The following is a 21,488-nucleotide window of genomic DNA, read 5'->3' as shown; positions in this document are numbered from 1 at the left end:
CCAGAGCAGCCTCAGTTCTGCTCAACACGAAGCCATTCTTAGCACAGACTGTCACTCGACTGATTCGAGTGAGTCTCTGGGTGCCGCGCTCCAGTGGGCTGACTAGCATACGCAGCGCAGCGCGTTATTTTTTAAACAGCTTGGTTAAACCACCTGAAATACAAAGGGCATTCGGAGGCCCCGAATCCCCAGAGCACGGAGGACAAACACAGGCATCTTTCTGACGCACTGACTCTAAGTGTAATTTGTCTCTGGGGAGCAGGAAAAGCAGTTGCATAATGTAATTGGCATTTTTTTTTTTAAACCACAAAAACAGGAGGATTTAAAGAAAATTTGTGCTACTATGTTGTTTTAGGCTGTTTCTTCAGACCGTCACTGGGGATACAGAACAGTTTAAAAATCACTACTGCTGAGAAATCACGTGCAAAGATGAACGTGCGGGAGCTGTTTATCTTAACAGTACTGATGACAGGGAACATGTAAACGCGTTCCTGCTGTAGGTCACTGGGTAAATAAATGACGGCACACGAATTCAGCAAAATACTAGGCGGCCACGAACACGAGTGGCCTGTTTCCAGACCCTGCGGGAGGCAGGGGTGGGAGTATGTATTACTTAGACAAAGCCTGGAGGGCCCCCATCAGCGGCTGCTCCGTTACATGGCATAGCTCCCCAGCTTCACTGGGCACTTACAATGCGCCGGGCACTGCGGTGGCTTCGCAGGCGCCACGCCACGTAACCACCCCAGCAGGAGTCCCCTCTCGGTCCCCTCCTGCAGCTACGTGAGCTGTGGCGTAGAGCTAAGCAGCTGCCCGAGCCTCACCCCGGACTCAAACCCAGACGGGTGGAGTCCAGAGCGGGTAAGGAAAGAGACCTAAGAACCCAACAGCACAGAGAAAGGAGGGCGCGGCTGGGTGAGCCCAGAGCACCCTGCTGCCCGGGGAGGGGCAAGTCTGTGGTTTCAGGACCTTCAGTTTTTCAAAAAGGAAACTAGGCAGTCTGCTAACCGATCTCTCTCTGCTGTTACCATTAGATCCCTAGACATGATTTTATGTTCTTCACTATGTTTTACATTTTTCAGATGTTGGACTTGGGAAAAAAAATCAATAAATGTACAAAGAAAAATAAAACCCAACCTGCAAATGCTTCAAAATGCCCTTTCCTGCCCACCTGCCACTGCTGTCTCCCTCCCCACATCCAGGGAGGTAGCCGCTTAGTGAGGCGTCATGGGCGATGTAATCCCAGCGTGGTGGCTTAACCACACCAGCCGCCCCGGGCCTCACATTTGGAGTTTCTTGCAGAGCTGCACAGAAATCTTAGAGGGACGGCGAAGAATCTGGGAATCCCACGAAGACATAAAAGCCCCTTTGCTCTAAGGGGACCGCTGTTGCTAGTCCTTAGGCAGCAGGATAGAGATATTTAAAGTAAAAAGAATTTGAGCAGGTAACTTAGAACAACTGCTTTGTTGCCAGTTTGTCTAGAACAGTAGTTCTCAACTGGGGGAATCTTTTGCCCCCAAAGCGACATTTCTCAAGGTCTGAAGACATTTTCGGTTGTCATAATTGAGAGCTGCTACTGGCCTGGAGTGGGCAGAGGCCAACAATGCTGCTAAACATCCTACAACGCACAGGACAGCCCCCACCACAAAAATCATCTAGGCTCAAATGTTGCCGGGGCTGAGGTTGAGAACCCTGCTCTAGAGAAACACGGCCCTGTGTTTTAGCACCGTTTCTCTCTTCCTCTCTATGTATTAAGTTGTAGCCTGGTGTTGGTAATACTTAGCTTCTGCTGGGAGGAGGGAAGAAAACTGAGTTATTATGCACAGATCTGCTGGGATAAGACCAGGCAGCTGCTGCACACAACCCTGACGTGGGCCCAGAGCAAGAAGCAGGAAGAGTCCAGGCAGGAATGCTGGGAACCCATGGAGGGTTGATGACAGCCCCTGAGGGGCTCCAGCCCCAGCCCTGACGGCTAGAGAGCAGCAAGGATCGGACTCAGTGCATTGGCCTGCCTGGGCTCCCAGCCTGCTGAGGAGCAAAAGAGGAAAGAATATATATATACATATATATATATATTTTTTTTTTTTTAAGGAGAAAACAAGATAACAAAGTTGGCAACTGTGTACTATGAAGTTTGGAAAATAAACGCCAATCCACTAAGAAGGTTTTCTAAAAAATTTACTTTACGAAGATGACAAATCTAAGTCACACAAAACTTACTTGAGTAAAACATGAATAAAGGATCACTTGCAACTTCTGGAAAATCCAGAAAAGTCTTTCCAGATTCCCTTGAAGTATTCAACAAAATGCATCTCCTTATTTTATTTTAAATTTTTAGCTACCCCCAAAACATATGAATACACACTATGGAAATACCACCTATGAATCCTCCCTGGGCACCTGTCCTTACCTGGCCCCTCCTGCCCTCCTGAGAGGAAACCACCAGCAGTGTGAGTGTGTCTTTCCAGTCCTTATTATATGAGTGCACATACGTAACTTATCTAAATACCCTATATATATACTTAAGGAAGATTTAGTATTATTTTATATGTATTTATTTATACAAAACATACTCAAAGCATTTACCAGCAAATGGCTTCTTTAATTGCAGCTTGGTATTCTACAGTATGAGAGACACCAGTTGACCACGTGGGTCCTTATGAACGACAACTGTCTTGCTATTTTAACAAGGGGACCACAAGCCTCCCTGCACACGTGTCAAGGGATCAAGGAGGGAACTGCTAGGCAGGAAGAGAGTGAGCACCTGAGAGTTCTACAGTTTAAAGGACAGGGCCAAAGTGCCCTCCAAAAGGGCTCTGCCCCTTCACACTCCACCCCCGATGCAGGGGATCCTAACCCCCTGCCCACCCCTGCCAGCACGTGCAGATGCTGTGGACTATGTGGGGGGCAGGAGGGACGGGGCGGAAAGTTGAGTTTGGAAGTGTCGGACAAATGAGAGAGAAGGGAACTAACACTTGGCAGGGACACAGCATGTACCCAGCATTCTGTGAGGTGCCTTATCATTACAGACAAAACACATCTAAGAACTACATTTTCACACGGCGGTTGGAGTCCCGATCTTCCAGTATGGGGGGCTGACCTGAATTCAGAGCATCTGTGATAGCCACTTTCCATAGTATATGGGAAGTGAGTGCTGTGGTTGGAGCAGCAGTCGGGCTCCCCTGCCAAGGGCCAACACAGTATTAAAGCACGCCCCCTAGTGGGAACAAAAGTCACAGCCGCGTGGTGCTGTACAGCTCCATCAGACGGCAGAATTCGCTCACTGTGCAAACTGAAACTATGTGAAGGTGTCACACATGTATGTGCTTTACAACTCACCCTTCAACTCTCGGTGGAGAGCTAATAATTAGAAAAGCATTATTAATGGGTTCTATTAATGGGATCACTGGAGCCAAAGGTTAAAAATTTAGAGCAAGTTTAAAAACAAAATAAGTTTAATACAAAGAAATTAACCCAGAAATGTTTGAAAACTTATTTAAATAAGTGTTTTTAAAATTTAGCTTTTCAAGGTCTCCCACTGGCTAAATATGGGCTAATATGAGCATAAAGTTGTCTCACATGATTATAACGCACTGAATAAATAAAAATCCAGGAATCTACGGTAGGGAGGGGGGTGTGCAGATGGTGGGGGGAATCGGAGGAGGGGAAAGCTCTCGTGCACAGGAGTAGAGAGAAGAGCAGTAGGCAATCGCCGCCCTGCAAATCTCACATAATAATTTAGGCAAGGCTGTTCACCAGGCGCTGGAACCAACCATGATGTGAAAGGTCACCGGGGAATAGGGTATTCACGGGATGTCACAGCATGATCCCATGGGTTTCCTGTTAATTGCAAAGGGAACACTGTCCCCTGTGGTAAGTGACTGTCTTAGCCAAGTGACCAAACTCCGCATCACTCGAAGTAGGACACAGAACACCACTTGCCTCTCTGGACGGACGCAGCGTCCGACGTTAAGTATTCTACACAAAAATATTTAACCCGATCTGATTAAGCCTCAGACTTAACAAGAGACACTAAAAAGAAATAACAATCTAGTGCCGTGCATAAGTCCTGGTTGGATCCTGATTTTTAAAACGATAACAAAAAGGTATAAAAGTTATTTTTGTGACAATTGGGAAATCTGAAAACTGAATTGTTAGATATTATGAAACAATTATCATTTATAAGGTGTGATAATGATAACTGTGGAAATGCAGAGAAATGTGCTTATTTTTAGAAGATGCATCATCAAGTATTTAGGTCACGATGTCTGCAATATACTTTCAAATGCTGCAGAAAAAACTAAAGTCTGTATAGATAAAACAAATATGGTAATTGTTAACTGTTGAATCTCCTGAAGGGTGAGTGGGGTATTTGATATATTCCTTTAACTGTTCCACATGTTTAAAATGCTCTTAATCTAAAGTTGTAAAAAAAAAAAAAAACCACCTCTCATTCATCACACTCTTTCTACTCATCTCATTCCTTATTCCTCTGTGCCCAAGCTGTCTCTCTTGGACCGGATTCCCTCCTCCTAGAATGCGAGTATCTCCCGGGGGTCTGGAAGGTTCCGGTGCTGGGACAGCCCTGAGTGAGCAGGGCAGGCTCAGTCACCGCACTCGTGGGGCTCGTGGCGGGTGACAGGGTCATTCAGTGCGAGATGAAGGACCCGGAGGTGCTCCGACTGGAAGGACAGGGTACTCAGGACATGTGGCCTGATCTGAGGGAGGCGGGGGAGAGGCAGGGGTGAGAAGAGCTTCTGGAAGGAAATGACAGGAAACCAGGGCTGGAGCAGGTAAGGGGGCGCAGCCTGCCAGTCAGGAGCAGCCGCAGGCGAGGACCCGAAGGCAAGCAGGAATGGTGACCTCAGGGAACAAAGTGTTTGACGGGGCTGGAGTTTGAGGGGTGGGCGCAGAGACGAGGCCGTAGGGGAGGGCCCACATGCCACATCCCACATCCCTATAAAGCAGCGTGACTGCCAAGGGGAAACTCCTGACAGTTCCAGCAGCGAGTGACCTGGCCAGGCGCGTGCTGGGAAGATCCTCTGGCTACTGCTGAGGAGAAGGCCCTGAGTGTGGCGGGCGGGCCTGGAGGCAGGCGCCAGTAGGAAGTGATGCGAGCAGAGACTCAGGCCACAGCGACGGAAACGCAATGGCCATGCGGGAGGGAGCGGGGGGGTCTCTGGCCAGCTGGATGTACGATGAGGATGAGCCGACAGAAGCAAGAGATGGCCCCAAGTGGTGCCACCAGGGAGATGGGACATGCAGGAGCAGGGTGGGCAGGGCAGCACAGTGAGTTCAGGGTTAGGAACGTGTGAGAGGCGAGTGATGAGCCCCGCCCTCCGCCCGGCGCTCTCCAGGGGCGATGCCCAGGGGCTGTCACAGAGGTGGGCACGGGGCCCAGGGCAGAGCTCAGGATGGAGACCTGGCTCTGGGCGTCGCCAGCACAGGCACAGCTAATGAGGCCAGAAGGCGAAGGAGCCGGCCCGGCGGGGAGTCCTGTGGGGAGAGAAGGCCCTGAACAGCGCCCCAGCGCTTCCCGAGGCTGCAGAGATGAGGACAAGCTCCTTCGCAGGGTCCCCCACGTATGTCCAGCCTCGGGAAGCGCTCACTGACCGGGTGCCACTCGGCTGCTGGCACAAGGCAGACGCTCTCGCGGCGTACTAACACTCTGCGGGTCGCAGAGCTTTCTGTCTCGGAAAACTTTAAAATTAAAATAGGCAATTTGCTAATATTACCCAAGAGACAATTTGCTAACATTACCTACAACCATTTAGTTCCATCTCCATTTTAGAGATGGTAAAACTGACAACCAGACACTCAATTCTTTTCAAAGTCATTACAATATTGTGACAGAACCTTACATTGCGTGTGGACTCAGATATGACGAGAGATCAATTTCTGAATCTTTAGCATGGTCAAGTCTAGAACACCTAAAACCAAATGCTCATTTTTACCTCCTCTAAAAAGCCCATTTTCGAGTCAATATAAAACTTTCTAGAAACTCAAACATCAAGTATCAAAAGTCTTAACAGCAACTCCACAGAGCAGACAACGACTGGCCCACAGTGGTCAGAAAAGGAAACACCCCTCTATGCTGGTGACAGGCTCTATGACGTACAGTCTAAGACGCTGACCAAGTGACCAAGTGACAAATGGCCCAGCAAATCAGTCAACAATTTCCAAATCATTTGTTGATTTGTAGACATTGGTAGTATTTTTTTTATTTGACACAGTTGCTAAATCCTGCCGTGGGAGCCTCCATCTGGCACGGGGAGCAGGGTAAACTCTCCCGCCTGCCCCGTCCGACTGATCCAGGTTAAGCGACCTGCAGTCTCAGTACACAGATTGCCCTTGCTACTGCTGTGATGGAGAATTAACATGGAAACTTTCCCCAGCCTTTCTGAAGCTTCTGAGATTTGCATACAACTTCTATTTCTATTATTGGATTAATCAGAACGTAATACTGAGTCAGGCCAGATAAGAAAAGCTACAGCATGCTAGTTAAGGATAAGGCTCTTCGCCAAGCCGCCTGACTTCCAGTTCATACCCTGACACGGCTCTCATGTGCCTCAGTGTCCTCATCCAGACAGCGACGACGACGGTTCTCAAACGGAGTTAGTGTCCATTAGAACACTGCCTGTCACAGAGCAGCACTACCTTGGCATTCATGTTCGTTTTTATTAATCATTAACATGAGTGAATTATTAATTAATGTGAATGAGGCAGACAACGAATCCATCCTATTAAATGGTGGTGAAATTCAGCAGGGACAAAGAAATGGGAGACTCACCCCGGAGGCATTCTTGTCTCTAACCTGCCTCCCCAGGCTCTGTCTGTGCCCATCTCAGATCTGCCCCGGGCAAGCACCTGTCAGGGCTGACAGCAGCGCCCAAACGCCTGTTAGCTCTCTCAGGTGCGCTTACAGCCAGGCTGTGGGCTGCAGTTCCCACATGTGGACGCACGAGGGCGTCTCTGCGGCCAGCAGCCACAGAATCCAGAAGCCAGAGAGTGCTGGGTGGCCCCAGCGTGTCCACTTGGTGCCCTCCAATCCAGGCAGGCAGTGGGGAAAAGGCAAGGATGGTCCTCCTTGTCTGGGGGGAGCCAATGGCAGGGAAACAGGACTTTCAGGAATTTGACTGGCATAGGCAGTGGCCAATCAGATCAGAGAGCACCAACACCTGGGGAGAGGGAGACCCTGGGGGGAGAGTGTGCGGGACTACCTCACCCTCGATGCAGCTGCACCAGAGCAATCCACCCATGTATAGCTGACTGTCAGTCCCAGTGAGGTGAGCCATGGGACAACTGCCACCATTGAATGTATTAATGACCCCTGAGTCCTCACACGTGTGCTTAAAATAAGCCGGGGTGGCATGAAAGGTACCAACAGAAGGAGCCTCTTACCTTGGGCTGCATATCTACAAGAACCATCCTCCACTAGGACGTTATAGAAAGGCTGATGGTGGCCGTGCGGCAGGCTGTGCACGTTCATATTCCGGATCCACTCGTGTCCCATCATGCAGGTGGGGTCCCAGCCATAGATCACACAGTTATAGCCATACCTAATTGACACAAGAGCACGGCAGATCAGGTCCCCTGGGCCCTGTCACAGCAACCGGGAAATGCACACAGAAATGGCTTGGCTCCTCTGAAGCTCAGGCTCTTACCAACTTACCTGCTTTCCCTCCACGGTGAGGCGTTTTTCAGGACACCATGTCCCTTTTTATGAACAACTCTACTATCAACACAGCACTTCACTTGGAAAAGAATGAACTTTTCAACAAAGAGGGATGGTTATACAAATGGAAAAAGGTATTGGGACCCTGGCCTGACAATAAGACACCAAAACCAATTCTAGTAAAATGAAGACCTAGATGTGCAATGCAGAATTTTTAAAATATAAAATAGCTTCGTGACTCGAGACAGGCAAAGAGTTCTTAAACAAGGCACTAAAAATACAATCTTTAAAGGAAAAGACTAACTAATTTGACATCGTTAAAACTAAGAGACCAATGAGCCCTGACTCAAAAACTAAAAAATATAGGACTGGGGAAACATGACTTCCAACTAGTATTTGATGAGGTTAAGGAACTGTTTTTTAAGCTGTAAAACAGAGAGGAGAGAGAGAGAGAGAGAGAGAGAGAGAGAGAGAGAGAGAGAGAGAGAGAGAGAGAGAGAGAAAACCTTTACCTTTTAGAGATACAGACTGAGATGGCTACAGATGAAATGACATCTCATATTTCTTTCAGTTAATCCCGGGAGAAGGATATGGAGAGTGGATGAACCAGTGAAGACTGACCTATTACAGTAACTGCTGATGCTGGAGGATGGGAACGTCGTGTGGCTCATTATCTACTCTTGTATATGTCGGAAAATTTCCATAATAAAGTTAAAAAAAAAAGAATACAATAAAAGAATGAAAAACACTAGCCCAAAACTGGGAAAAGACGTTTGCAACATAGAGACTAGTACACAGAATAAAGAACTATAAATCAATAAGGAAGACTAATAGCTGAATAGAAAAATAAACAAAATACTTGCAGAGGTGCTTAAGAAAAGGAAACTTGGGTGGCTAGTAAACACGTAAAGAACCTCAACCTTTTTAGTAATCAGGGAAACATAAATTAAAACCACAATGAAATACCACTTGCCATTTACCACGTAAGTACATTTTTAAAGGTCTGGCAATAACACTTGGCAAGAAAAGGAACAGCTCAGCTCCTAGCCTGCTGGTGGGATACAAATTGGTTCAAGCACTTTGGATACAATTTAATTTTGCTTAGTAAATAAACCATGGGCGCATCCTATGGCCCAACACAGCTCTACCCACCACTCAGATTTGAACTGCTTGAGACTGAAGGACACGAGAGCAAGAACAACGAGGGAAGGAGAGAAAAACCTCTTGGCTTACAGAGTTGCTTCCATCTTCCTGCACAGAGAAGGGTCAAACACCTAAAGGCTGGTAAAAACACCAGATCTCCGTTAGGAAAGTGAGTCGCTGCTTAAAAAACACAAGGGTTGAAGACATGGTTCAGCCTTCCGTCGTTCCTGTCGTGGGCACTCGGTAAACAATCGATCAAAGGTGCACAGTCGATGCTTCCAGAGTCAGTGGAAACTGCTGATGAGACACGCACGCGTGTGTCCTCTGCTGCCCCCTCTGGAACGGACACCGCAGGGCAGGACAATCGACTGCACTCACCTCTTATGCTTCATAATGAGCCCGATGGAGTAGCAGACGTCTCTGTGCTTCTCATCGGAACGCAGCTTCACCTCCACGCCTACCTCCTCCTTTTTGCGCTCTATGTGCTCTAAAGTGTGCTGCACCAGGTAGCCCACCGCCCCGTGCTGCCCGGGGTCTAGGGTTTGGATGTGCTGGAGGATGTCAAGCACCTTCAAGACAAGACAGAAAGACTAGGAGATAATATTTTCAGCTAGGCCTTTTCTTTTTCGCAGCTTGGGATTTAGACCTACCTACCGAGCCTAGCAAAGGACGGCAAGGAGCGGCTGGCTGTTCTCTGACCGACTCATCAAGTCAGCGCCGTGTGTGCCCAGGGCTGGGTCGCCTCTAACGCTGGCAGCTGACCCAGGGCAGCCCAGCACCACCGGTGTGAATGCAAGGGGTTGTTCAGAAATCGGTGTACGGGAGCGAGCGCTGGCTAAGCAGCAAAGGGCTGCCCTCTACGGCACGTTTGGATTAGGTGGACTCTAACAGGGTCTAACACTCTTCAACAGTGTGGAAATTGTGGGAATCCCAAATTTTTTAATACACAGAAAGGAAATAATTTGAACCTGCCACTCTTGGATTGGGGGGAAAAAATGGCAAATTGCTTTCATCAAGAGACCAAGAGGACATTTTGACACAAATGCTGGACAAGATAGAGAGGGTCACAGTGAGGGCACGAGAGGGAAGAGTTCGCTTGGTTGATGATGCTACATTAGAAGGAAGCAGGTGTATCAGGGTTCTGGGATCCTACTGGCCACTTCAGGGACCTTAACTCATAATGGAATTCAGTACTCAGGTGGGCAGCGGAGAAACCACACCTAGGCGGAACTCAAACCACTACAGTGGCTTGTAGCAGCACAACTGTCCGACTCCGCTGTGACATTCTCTCTACTGTACATGGTGCCTCTACAGAAAAATTAAAATCCAAATAAAGTTAAAAAACCCCCACATACATGCAATTATTTAGCACCCCTTATGTTTACAGCACTTGGCATGGGGTCCCTGACGAGTTTCTCCTTCCAGTTTACCGAGTCCTAAATTCCAGCCTCGTTAGCAGACAAAGCAACCTGGACTGCAGGCCCAGATCCCTCAGACTGGCTGTTTTTACCTTTGAATTCGTTTCTTCGCTTATCAGATAATGACTAATCACCGTCCTACTATTTCCTGATATGTTTTGAGCCTGCAGAAGTGTCGTGAAAACTAGTTTCAGGCAACGTAAGACGTTATTATTCTAAAACCCAACCTTGTCTTCCAGATTGAGATTCGCAGGATCCTAATATTTACCGAACGCTTATCCTCTGCTGGTCACTGGGCCAGGCCCAACATATTTTTTATTACACTTAATCTCCTAATTTGAAGGTCATTAATTTCTTGACTTTCAAATTGGGAGTTAAGATTATATGGAAAGAAAAAATGACGTTTAGTCCCTGCCAACCTCCACAAGAGGAATCAGGTTTAGTGAGGGTAAGTGAGTGGCCTGAGGTCACAGGCTATGGAGACACGGAGTAAGGCTGTGACCCTGGGTCTGACTGTCACCTTTAGGCCTCAACCACCATACTAGGGCAAGAGTAGGAGCATTTTAATTAACTACTACGAAAAGTTTCAAACACATAAAAATCGGCAGAATGGTATAACCCTGAGTACCACAAACCCAGTTTCAACAAGAATGGACTGACAGCCACTCCCTATCCACTTCCAACTTCCAAGAGGGTGCTTTCAATCTGGGGACCCTGGGAGCGTTGATCCTTTGTAGCTAAAAGTATCCTATTTGAAGGAGAAGCATCTATTTGCAGTGCTTGCACAGTGGCTGTCCTTGTGTACCTGCATAGTTCCAATGAGTTACTTTCCTGCCCCTCTGCTGGGTCCCACGCACGCAGCTCCCCCTCCTTTCCCAGCGCTGGCCGCCCCCCTTCCACAGATTAAGTAAAATGGCCAGAACGTGGATATCTTCAGAGCACAAAGGAAGTCTAGATAAGGCTCAGCAATAATTACCCCTCCGTCCCTGGACGCACGTGCGGGGAGTGAGAGTGAAGGGACATTGCAGAAACAGAGAAGACACTGTGCCACGGGGCCTGGCGTGTTTGCAAAGGACAGTGCTGACAGCCAGGCACCGCGCTGTCCCCAACCAAATGCTCTAGGCCTAGAACGCCGAGTGTCCACAACTTTTGGGGTGGAGATCTCGGAATGGGGTCTATCACCTGTGAGGCATACCCAACGCTGTTCCTTGAAGGGGTGGGGAACCTGTGGCCTTGGGGCCACACGTAGCCTTTTGGATCCTTGAGTGCAGCCTTTTGACTGAATCCAAATTTTATAAATCCTTTTATTGAAAGGGGTGCAGCAGAGAAAAATGAAGCTTTTCTCGCCTCCTTTGGTGCTTAAAAAAGAACAATCTTGAAATTAGAAGGCCGCAGGTTCCCTACCACTTTTCCCATAAAGGGCCAGAGAGGAAATATTTTAGGTTTTTGTGGACCATATGGTGTCTGAATCAACTACTCGACTCTGCCGCTGTAGCTTGAAAGAAGCTATAGACAATAGGCAGACAAATAAAACTTATTCACAAAAGCTGGCGCGTGGCCCACAGGCTGTAGCTGCGGAACCCTGCGGAACCTTGTGGAACCCTGCTTGTTCGTCTGAACTGCAGTTTCCCCTAAGCCTCTCTCTGAGGCTCTCGGCTCTATTTTCTTGACATCCATGTATCTGGGGGACTGTCTACTTTTGGGGCTTCAGGCATCAGACCCTGATGCTGAGAGCCCTTGCCAAAGGACATAGGGCATCTGCACTCGATGGCTCCAGGTCGGGACAGATTCAACACACCCCAAACCAAACATTTTCTCCCACCTTCTGAACAGGCCTAGTCTCCAAACAACCACTTTTAGAGTGGGACAAATTGCCCCCTTGTTGGAAAATCTACATACTCTCTTTGAGTCTTCTTTATTCATATCTAACGACGTTTGGTCATTTCTTAATTATTCATTAAAATAATTTTTGAGTACCTACTGTGTGCCAGGAATTGTGCTGAGAGCCTGGGAATGGCTACAGTTAGGATCAAAAAAGATGTGGTCTTGTCCTTGAAGAACATGGTCTAGTGGGGCAGGATGACTAACCTGCAGCTACCGCAGACTTAGAGTTCTGTGAAGGGCACTCATAGGCACAACAGGAGAACTTGACCTCACTGTGCACGGGACCAGGAAGGGGCTTCAGAGGAGGCAGAGGAGAAGGTGACAGGCCCAGGAGAAGTGAGCCGGCACATGCAGCTGAGCCATCAGCACAGATGTCCGGGCACAGACGTGGTACCTGCCTGGGGCTGAAGCGACAGCATGGACCAGCAGAGGACGCGGCTGGGGCAGCACAGAGTGAGGACCAACAGGGTGGCCACCAGAGATGGGGGTGGTCAGGCAGGCAGGGCCGGGCCACCAAGAACCGTAGGCTGCACTGAGACCTGAGATGGACAAATCTGATCTTCTAGGCAACAGGGAAGCCACTCTGAAGGGTCTGAGCCGTAAAGGGACATAACCGGCCATCTTGTATATAACAGGTTCTTAGGGGCTCAGAGTAGACGGAAGGAGAACAAGCAGGGGCCGGTGCACTACCCAGGCTGGAGAAGTACTGTTCCCAGTGGGCTGACTGTCCCCTGCCTGGAAGACAGAGCCAGGGACAGGTGCATAGTAGATGCTTGGACAGGTTGGTCTGGAGCCCAGGGTCCAAGCAGGAAGCTACTGATTTGGCAGCTGACAGCATATAAGTGGCAATGGAAGCAAGGAGAAGAAGGGAGGTGGCCTGGGAGAAAAGCGCGGGGTAAAAGAAGTTTAGAAATGACCCTCCGGTGTGTAGCCTTGAAGGAGAGACAGAAGATAAGGAAGTAGCCAGAGCCTGAGAACCCGAGACCACAGAGCGAAGGGAACAGAATGTGTTGAGGTGGGAGTGGCACGCAGTGATCAAGAAAGATAAGGAAAGAAAAGTATCTACTGGATTTAGCAACAAGGAAAATGGTTTGAGCAAAAGGGGTCATTGGCTTTCGTGGCAAGAACAGTCCCTGCGGAGGTGGGCTGGGAACAGAACCTCCTGTTCTGGGGAGTGAGAGGCGGGTGGCCATCGCGTAGGCAAGAACTTCAGCTGTGCAGGGAGGAGGGAGAAGGTGACGGCCCCAGGGAAGTGCCTGGAGGGCAGACATGGAGTGCTCTGCTTTTCTGCCCAAGGAAGGGAGGGGGGTTTGCCTGGAAAAGCTGGAGGGCTACCTCTCCCACTGAAGCGCAGAGAAGGAGGGAAAGAACAGCCATGAATGGAAATGAGACACAGGTCTGGCAGCAGGAAGCAGAAGAACGTGCCTATCCGCTGCTTCTTTGGAAATGCTCTTGCCTTAGCCCACTCTACCTCAGGGGTGGCTTGTGGGGTTCAGCTTAGATGCCACCCTGCCCAGGTTGAACGCCTGGTGCCATCAATGTACAGGAGAGCTCTACAAGTTACTTAACTCTTCGATGCCTCAATTTCATTATTGGTAAAATGGCAAAAATAAAAACATTATTGACCCTATACGGTTGCTGAGAAGAGGGAAGGAGGTATTCAGTAAGAGTCAGTGACTTCTAACAATCTGACCATCCTATGCTATTTCCATGACAGCCACAATAACCCTGGATTCATCGTGCCAGTGATCTGGAAGGCTTGTGTCTCTGAGCTCTTCCTGACTCCATTCAATTGAAAACAAGGCAGATTCAGGTCTCCCCAGGTCAGGAGTGTGACCCTTTCAATGAGTAATGCCAAATCCTTCCACAACTGATCTCAGCCCCCTCACCCCAAATTTTATACACACACTTGTATGTACATATATGTACACACACACGCATTTGTGTGTACATACATACATACATTTGTGTGTGCATACATTCTACAGAATTTAAAGAATCTTGCTTTGCTCTGCATTTCACAAACTGTCATGAAATTCCTTAACAAATCTAAAAAGTGATAGGAATTAGTCATACCAAGATATTAAAAATATATTTACAAAAATGAAAAAATAAAAACAAACGATTAAATCTTGGACAAGAGAGCTGTAGTGGCAACTTCAATAGAGAGTCTATTTTTCCACTAATTCCTCTATCACATTATGCACGTGTTCTTTTTTAAAAAATTAAATTAAATTTTTAAATTTTTTTACTATCAGTTACCAAGAAATACACGGATGTTCTATGTGGGCTACAGATGACATCTTTTCTTACAACAAGAGCCCTGGGATTTTTCTCATTGATGCGTCCTTTCTTAGAACTATTTTACATCTTTGAAGCTATGAATTAATGAGACAATTTAAATCTAAGCAATGTAGAGTCATTTATTTTCTTAAGAAAGATTCTGCGCCTCCGTAGTAACACGAGATGAGTTTATGGCGATGGCCCTGTCAGAGCACAGAATTACAATTTCTCACCAAGCTGTTCTGAACACACAGAAAGGATTATTAACAGATTTCCAGGGGAAGCCAGGTGTGCTGGGAGCATGCGGGTGACACACAGGTGGACCGTGTGTGCTGCATCCACAGTTGCTGAGAGCTCAACACTGCGGCCTTCGGAAAGTGCTCGCTGCTGGCCAACGGGGACCGTTATAAAACCGAGAAGATTCGAGTGCAGCAGTATCAAAATTCAGCAGTTTTCAAAGATATAACCCAGTTCTTACCTAGTCCAGTGACTGGACTTGAACATACCTAAGGTCCAATTTTCCTACATCAAACGGGTATTTATCTATGGCTGATGCAGCTGCTAATAGCACAGCTGGAGTCGGACAGTCACAGCTATGCTTCCCCTGCTGAGTGAGGGTGACTCAGGAAAATAGTCTCGGGGCCTCAGTGGGTGAATGGTGGGAGCAGAGCCTTTGTGGTTCCAGGGCTTAAGGGGCTGACCACAAAGAGAACAGGCAAGTCCTGGTGGTAGAACCCATTTTCCTTAGAATAAGAGGAGAGAGAAAAAAATCTAACTGCTGGGTCAAGATTGGGAGACTTTGAATACATTTATGCTTATCCCCCACGTTAACACAGGGATAAGCCTGTCACAGCCGCCTTTCAAATCTAGGACTCCTCTCTCTAAGACAAGTGTGAAGCATCAAAGTAAAATAATTACCTTCTCTGGCCAGATTCCCAGGTGGAAGTAAAGCCTTGCTTGGAGGAGAAGAAGCTGCACCTGGTCTGGGTACATTGCCAGGTACAAATCCAGTGAGTCTCTCAGGAGCTGGTACGACTGGTCGATGCCTTCCCTAGCAGAGCAAAAATCATCTTTGTCTCAACCTGTGTGCTTTTTAGCCAAGACCCTCTTTTTCAAGACCCAGGTTTTAAAAATAACCGACACAAATCCCAAACCTTTTCTGATTCTGATATTTCCTTCCTGTTCAGCAAAGAGATATAATGCTCTTAACAAAAAAAAATACACAATAAATATAAATCTTGTACCCCATTTTGGTGAGGGGCACTAAATTAAAATCATAAGCATTTTTGTTAAGTAGTCACCTCAATAACACTGTACATAATTAAAAATGAATTCCAAACAGAGCACGGAGGATATTTCTGGGCAGTGAAACTATTGTGTATGATACTATAATAGCGGATACGTGTCATTATGTATTTGTCCAAGCCCATAGAATGTACAATGCATAGAGTGAACTCCAATGTAAACTATGGACTATGGGTGATACTGATGTCTCAATGTCGGTTCACTGATTTTAACAAATGCACCACCCTGGTGGGGGATGTTGAACGATGGTGGGGGAGGCTGTGCGTGTGGCGGGGGAACGGGACATATGGGAACTCTCTGTACTTTCTACTTGATTTTGCTGTCAACCTAAAACTGCTCTAAAAAATAAAGTCTATCAAAAAGACAAAATTCTGTCATGAGACAGAAAACTATTACCATAACATACAACCTACAACTTTCTATTTTCCCTGTAGGACAAATTTTCTTGGACTCAAAAGCAAGACAGTTTCATGCTTTTGGTTCTTTTCTTATCTAAATGATAGAAAGGTATAAACTAAAAGACTGCTAAGCACTTACACATGAGAACATCCTGCCCCTGAAAAATAATCTTTGCCAGTCTAAGATATTCTTGTTACTGATGAATGCATTCAGTATTTACAAAGAGAACTTGTCCAGGTCCACTGCAAAGATCTCAGCAAAGTTGCTTGGCACATCTCCACCACATGTGAGCATCTAAAAATACGCACTCTGCAGAAGTACTGGAAAACCTTACCGCTTTCCAAGGCTTAACAGGTTTCCCACCATTCTCTGTAGGACCTTCTTCACGTTGACCACCCCGTACAACGCCGCAGTCACGTGCTGGCCGATCAAATATTCACATTCTTTCACTGTCAGCTGCTTGCCCTTCCCGAAAGCATCTATGTAGATGTAGTCAAAGATGTCCAGGGTCGCCCTATCCAAAGAGCCAAATCTCAGATGAGAGCGGAACAACTGCAAGCTCTGCTGTGTCAAGACAACAGGGCACTCATATTTAAGAAACAGCATTGACATATGCCGTCTCATAGAAATTTTGAGAAAGATTCCTCTTGAAACTCACTCTAGGAATATCTATCAGAGCTTGGTTGAGAGAAAGATGGATGGAATGCCCGAGGCAGTCTATTAATTTCATAGATTAGCAATGGTTAACTGTGGATCCTGGGCCTTGAGGACCTACTAAAAGTTATGGTACCTCACACCAGAAGGACTCGGTTCTCGGTTCTGCTGACATGCTGAGCCCATCATGGCCACAGGCCAGGAACCCTGTGCTAGACCCCAGAGAGCTGGGCCCCTGGACTTGATCACATGGCTCCTCCCCCAGGACTGCCTCCCAAGAACCACGCTGTGTGCTTATACACAGGGGCTGGCCCACGCTGAGCAGAGTGGTGAGCGGCATCGCATGACGCAAGTTCTCACTGCATTGCCAAGTTCCTTCTCTGTGAGGGCTCATGGAGAGATCTGGGTGGCTCTTTGTTTCAGGGATAGTTTCTTATGAGCAATTGTTTCATTTGGATCTTATGCCCACTGTAAATCATGTGACATATTTTCTCTTTGGCTGCTAAAAAAGCCCAGCTGAATTTCTTCCTTGAGTCATATTTATAGCCCACCTTTAGCAAAGATATAAGACTTACATAAATGTTCTAGAAACAAGGCATTTTTCAACTCTTTTTATAAGGCTAGAACCTCCTAAGGACAAACATAAAAATTTACAGGCCACGATCAGTTATGAGCATAAATGCAAAAATCCTGGATAAAATGAGTAAATCAAAGGTAGCAATATATTTTGAAAATATGTGATCATGCACCCCAAGAATGAAAGGAGAGTTGAACATTAAAAAATCTATTTCTGCACATACAGACTAAAAGAAAAAACCCATAGGATCCAGAGAAGACAAAGGAAAATGAAAACACACCTAATGCCCAGCTATTTAGGATGGCAGCTTTCATAATCCTGATGAAAAGTACTGCTCCCAAACATCATGCTTGATGGTGAAAAAAAAAATTTTTTTTGAGACAGGGTCTGGCTGTTACCCAGGCTGGCCTCAAACTCCTGGGTTCAAGTGATCCTTCTACCTCAGCCTCCTGAGCAGCTGGGACTACAAGCACACGTCATCACGCCCAGCTTTGAAATTTTAAAAGCATTCCATTTAAAGTTATACCCAAGGCAAGGGTGCCTATCATTTTTTCTATTCAACTTTGTACAAAAGGATTTGGCCAGCAGAGTAGAGTAAGAGAAAGAAACAAATATTAGAAAAAAAGAAGAAACTGTCACTATTCACTATTCTATGATTATTCACATAGAAAACCAAGAGTTGACAATTTATTAGCACTAATGACTTATTCAGCAAAGGCACTGAACAGCAAATCTATATCTAAATATCAACCACTTCCCTATACACCATCAATATTTAGAAAATGTAATTTTAAAAATTACCATTTACAATAGCAACAGAAATTTAAGGTACCCAAGAATAAACCTAACAAGACGTTAGCTTGGTGAAGAGAAGGATAAAATGTTTAAGGACAGTACAGATGGCCTAAATAAATGGAGAAGTCCATGTTCACAGAAAATAGTGAAACACTGGTAATATCCCCCAGATTAATCTAGAATGCCAATCCAAAGTAATCTCTGGCTCCAATCAATATCCACACAGGGTTTTTAAAGAACCTGATAAACTGATCATAAAGCTATACAGAAGAGCAAAAACTAAAAATAGCCGAGGCAATTTCAGATGGGGGTTTCATCCTACCAGGTTTCAGGAAATAATGATAAACTTACAGGACTTAAGACAATAGGGTCTTGGTGAAGGGACAGAGAAAAGGGACCAAAGACAGAAAGCAGAGAGGACAGGGAGAGTCCGCAGCCCAGTATCTTCCCTGAGGGCTGAGTCCTTTCTGGGTTCTACGCACTTGTTTGTGCCACATACCTGGGGCCCTACAAACTTGTCATTGTTCATTCACATTATAATATATGCTCACTGTAGCCCAAGAAGAAAAAAATACTACTGTTACTGCACATGACTCTACCCTGTAGTAAGTTACTGTGGCGAATAATACGGTAATTGGTGTTTTAAATGCTTTATATTGTGCAGAAATCCTTGGATTGTTATGTAAACATTTAAGAATATTTTAGAAATATTGGAGAGACTGGTTATTTGGGGAAGGGGATAGGCTGAAAAATCATTTTTCTCATTTACAATACTGGACAATGGGTATGGGTATCTATTATCCAAAAATTAAACTATCCAGTACATTTTTTAGGAACACGTATTTGGAAAATAAGGGAAACCTGTAGTTATTTGAGAAAACATACATACGCAAAGAACTATATAAATCTGCGTAGAAATGACACTTTCAAACTAACTCGTGATTACCTGTGGAGAGGAGAAGAAGGGGAATGGGATAAGGAGACCCAGGTTTCAGCTACGTAACGTTTTATTGCTTAACCTGAGAGGTAGACACATAGGGACCAACAATGGAGCATCAGAAACTCTCCTAGGTGTAGAATGCACTGGGTCGTCTCACTGAATTCTCCGAGCCACTTTAAGAGAAACGTTAACTCCATTTTACAGAGGAAGAAACTAAGGCTCAGGGGAAGCCAAGGTTTGAACCCAGCCTGACTTCAAAGCTCAGCTCGTTTCTATCACGCTGTTCGTCACTTCACCACAAGGCATCACAGTTAATTATTAAGAAGTAGTTTCAAAGAACAGGAAATAGGTAAATACCTTTTCCTTTTTCCCCTAAGTGGCAGATTTAACGAGAAGATATTTCTACCTATTTGATGAACTATTTCTTCCAGACAAACTAGACTGAACGAGAAATAACCTTTTGCCCTGTAGGATACTAGGTTTAAAAAAGAGAACAAGACTCATTAGCCAGGTCTCTAAAATTGGCATCAGTCACCAACCTTGCCGAAAGGGGAACCTGGCGACCCTGTTCCTTCTCTCCCTTTCTCCCGCCCTCGCTCGCCCTCTCCTCCTGCACATTAGGGAGGGAAGGAGGGGGAGAGTTTACGGCAGAAAGAATCTCTTCAAGGACTCTTTGATCTGATCGGCTTTGAAACAAAAGGACTTTGAGAGCCACATTAAGATCCTGAAGTCCTACTTCTACTTTATTTTAATCAAACTTTTTAGTTTGAGATAACTGTGGATTCACATACGCAGCTGTAAGAAATACAGAAAGATTCAGAATACCTTTCATCCAGTCTCCTCTGATGGTAACGTCTTGTCTTGTATAAACATAGCACAACACAACCAGAACACTGACATTGACACAGGAAATACAACAGTTCCTTTCTACCCTAGTCCTGTTTTTAACGTCTGTTTGGTTGCACCTAACTTAATGTTGAAAGCCAGGCTTCCTCTTGGCACAGTGGAACTGAACCTTCAGGACCAATACGACGTGTCATAGACAGCTTACCCTTCTGCACCTTGGCACCACCGTAATAAGAAGTGACTTGGGAAGTTGACAGGTTCCAGTGGGACTCCCAACTGCCGGGCAATTGTCAAATAGAGCAGAGACATACTGATTGGGATTCCTGTTCTGCGGATCAAAACCTAAAGGAGAAAAAATGCTTTCAGTTCTCGATTCACCAAGAGGAACTACACATTCTCACTCTCTCAATAAAGGTTCTCGTTAGGCACCTACTATGCACCAGGCATGATGCTTGTTCTTGACGCTTAGGTGGATGAACATTTCACTTATTTAGAGCAGGGGTCAGCAAACTACAGCCCGTGGGCCAAATCCAGTCCACCAACTATTTTTGTATAGCCTGCGTAAGAAGAGCCTTTACATTTTTTAACGTTTAAGAAAACAGTCAAAAGAATACTATTTTGTGACACATGAAAATTACATGAAATTCAAATTTCAATGTCCATATATAAAGTTTCGCTGGAACACAGCCCCGCTCATTTGTTTTTGTATTGTCTGTGCCTCCTTTCACACTACAATGGCAGAACCCGAGAGTTAAAGACAGAGACCATATGGTCCGCAAAGCTGAGATAATTTACCGCCTGGCCCTGTACAAAAAGAGTTTGCCAATCCCTGATTTAGTCCCTCTTTCTTCCAGAAAGAATTTAAGACCATTTCAAGGAAAAGTGTGTACGATGTAACAAAATAAAATGGAAGTAGCAGATAAAACAATAAAGCAGATATGAAAATGGGGCCAGGCAGGAAGCGAATAAGAAACAAATACTGAAGTTGTGTAAGGGTCACGCAGCTGGCCCACAGGGTTCCCCCAACCTGCCCAGAGCCAGTGCAAAAGGAGGGCCGTGATGAGTGTCACAGCTTAGTGTTCACAAGACACACACTGACCAAACTGAGTTAGAGAGATGCTTGTGTCTAGTCAAATTTCCCTCAAGGGTTTGCATACAAAGGACACTCCATGATGACACAGATAAAATCCACAGCAAGATCCTTACAGCAGAGGGAAATGAGTTTCACCAGACATTCAGAGATGGAAAAGACATGGTACTTGCCCTCGAGAAATGTAGTCTAGCAGAGATGAGCTTAAAATACGTATTTTACTATACCCGTATTTACCTGGTGCATATATAAGTTTAGGGCATTGTAGTAATCCATTCGATTCCCTTTGAACTTCAGTTGGTCATAAAGGACATAGTTCATGGCATCCAGCACCTGGCTCTGGAGCTCTATTTCCATGACCATGGAAGACTCACCTGAAACACAGAGATCTACTCTGGGACACAAGCACAAACAAGGTTGCCACTAGCACCTGACACAACTCCCAACAGGCAGACACAGGCAACGGCCTAACGTACCCATCA

The 21,488-nt window shown here is 46.1% G+C and overlaps 1 protein-coding gene across 3 annotated transcripts in view; it reads right to left on the bottom strand.

Moving 5' to 3' along the window:
* FBXO21 (F-box protein 21) overlaps positions 1-21,488 on the bottom strand; it is a 39,398-nt gene that overhangs the window by 5,217 nt on the left and 12,693 nt on the right. For 2 of the 3 annotated variants that reach the window (XM_045535093.1, XM_045535096.1), the window contains exons 6-11: positions 21,244-21,380; positions 20,122-20,258; positions 16,439-16,618; positions 15,319-15,451; positions 9,194-9,405; positions 7,399-7,556 (exon numbers count right to left, since the gene is read on the bottom strand). In XM_045535093.1, the coding sequence (XP_045391049.1) occupies positions 7,399-7,556; positions 9,194-9,405; positions 15,319-15,451; positions 16,439-16,618; positions 20,122-20,258; positions 21,244-21,380 (957 nt within the window). The remainder of the gene's footprint in view (positions 1-7,398; positions 7,557-9,193; positions 9,406-15,318; positions 15,452-16,438; positions 16,619-20,121; positions 20,259-21,243; positions 21,381-21,488) is intronic. The other variant, XM_045535094.1, reaches the window with a different exon arrangement.

The sequence above is a fragment of the Lemur catta genome, chromosome 21 (genome assembly GCF_020740605.2).
Source record: "Lemur catta isolate mLemCat1 chromosome 21, mLemCat1.pri, whole genome shotgun sequence".
In the NCBI taxonomy this organism is placed as follows: domain Eukaryota; kingdom Metazoa; phylum Chordata; class Mammalia; order Primates; family Lemuridae; genus Lemur; species Lemur catta.
Note: the sequence above shows the minus strand (reverse complement) of the source record. Positions and strands in the feature narration are given on the sequence as shown.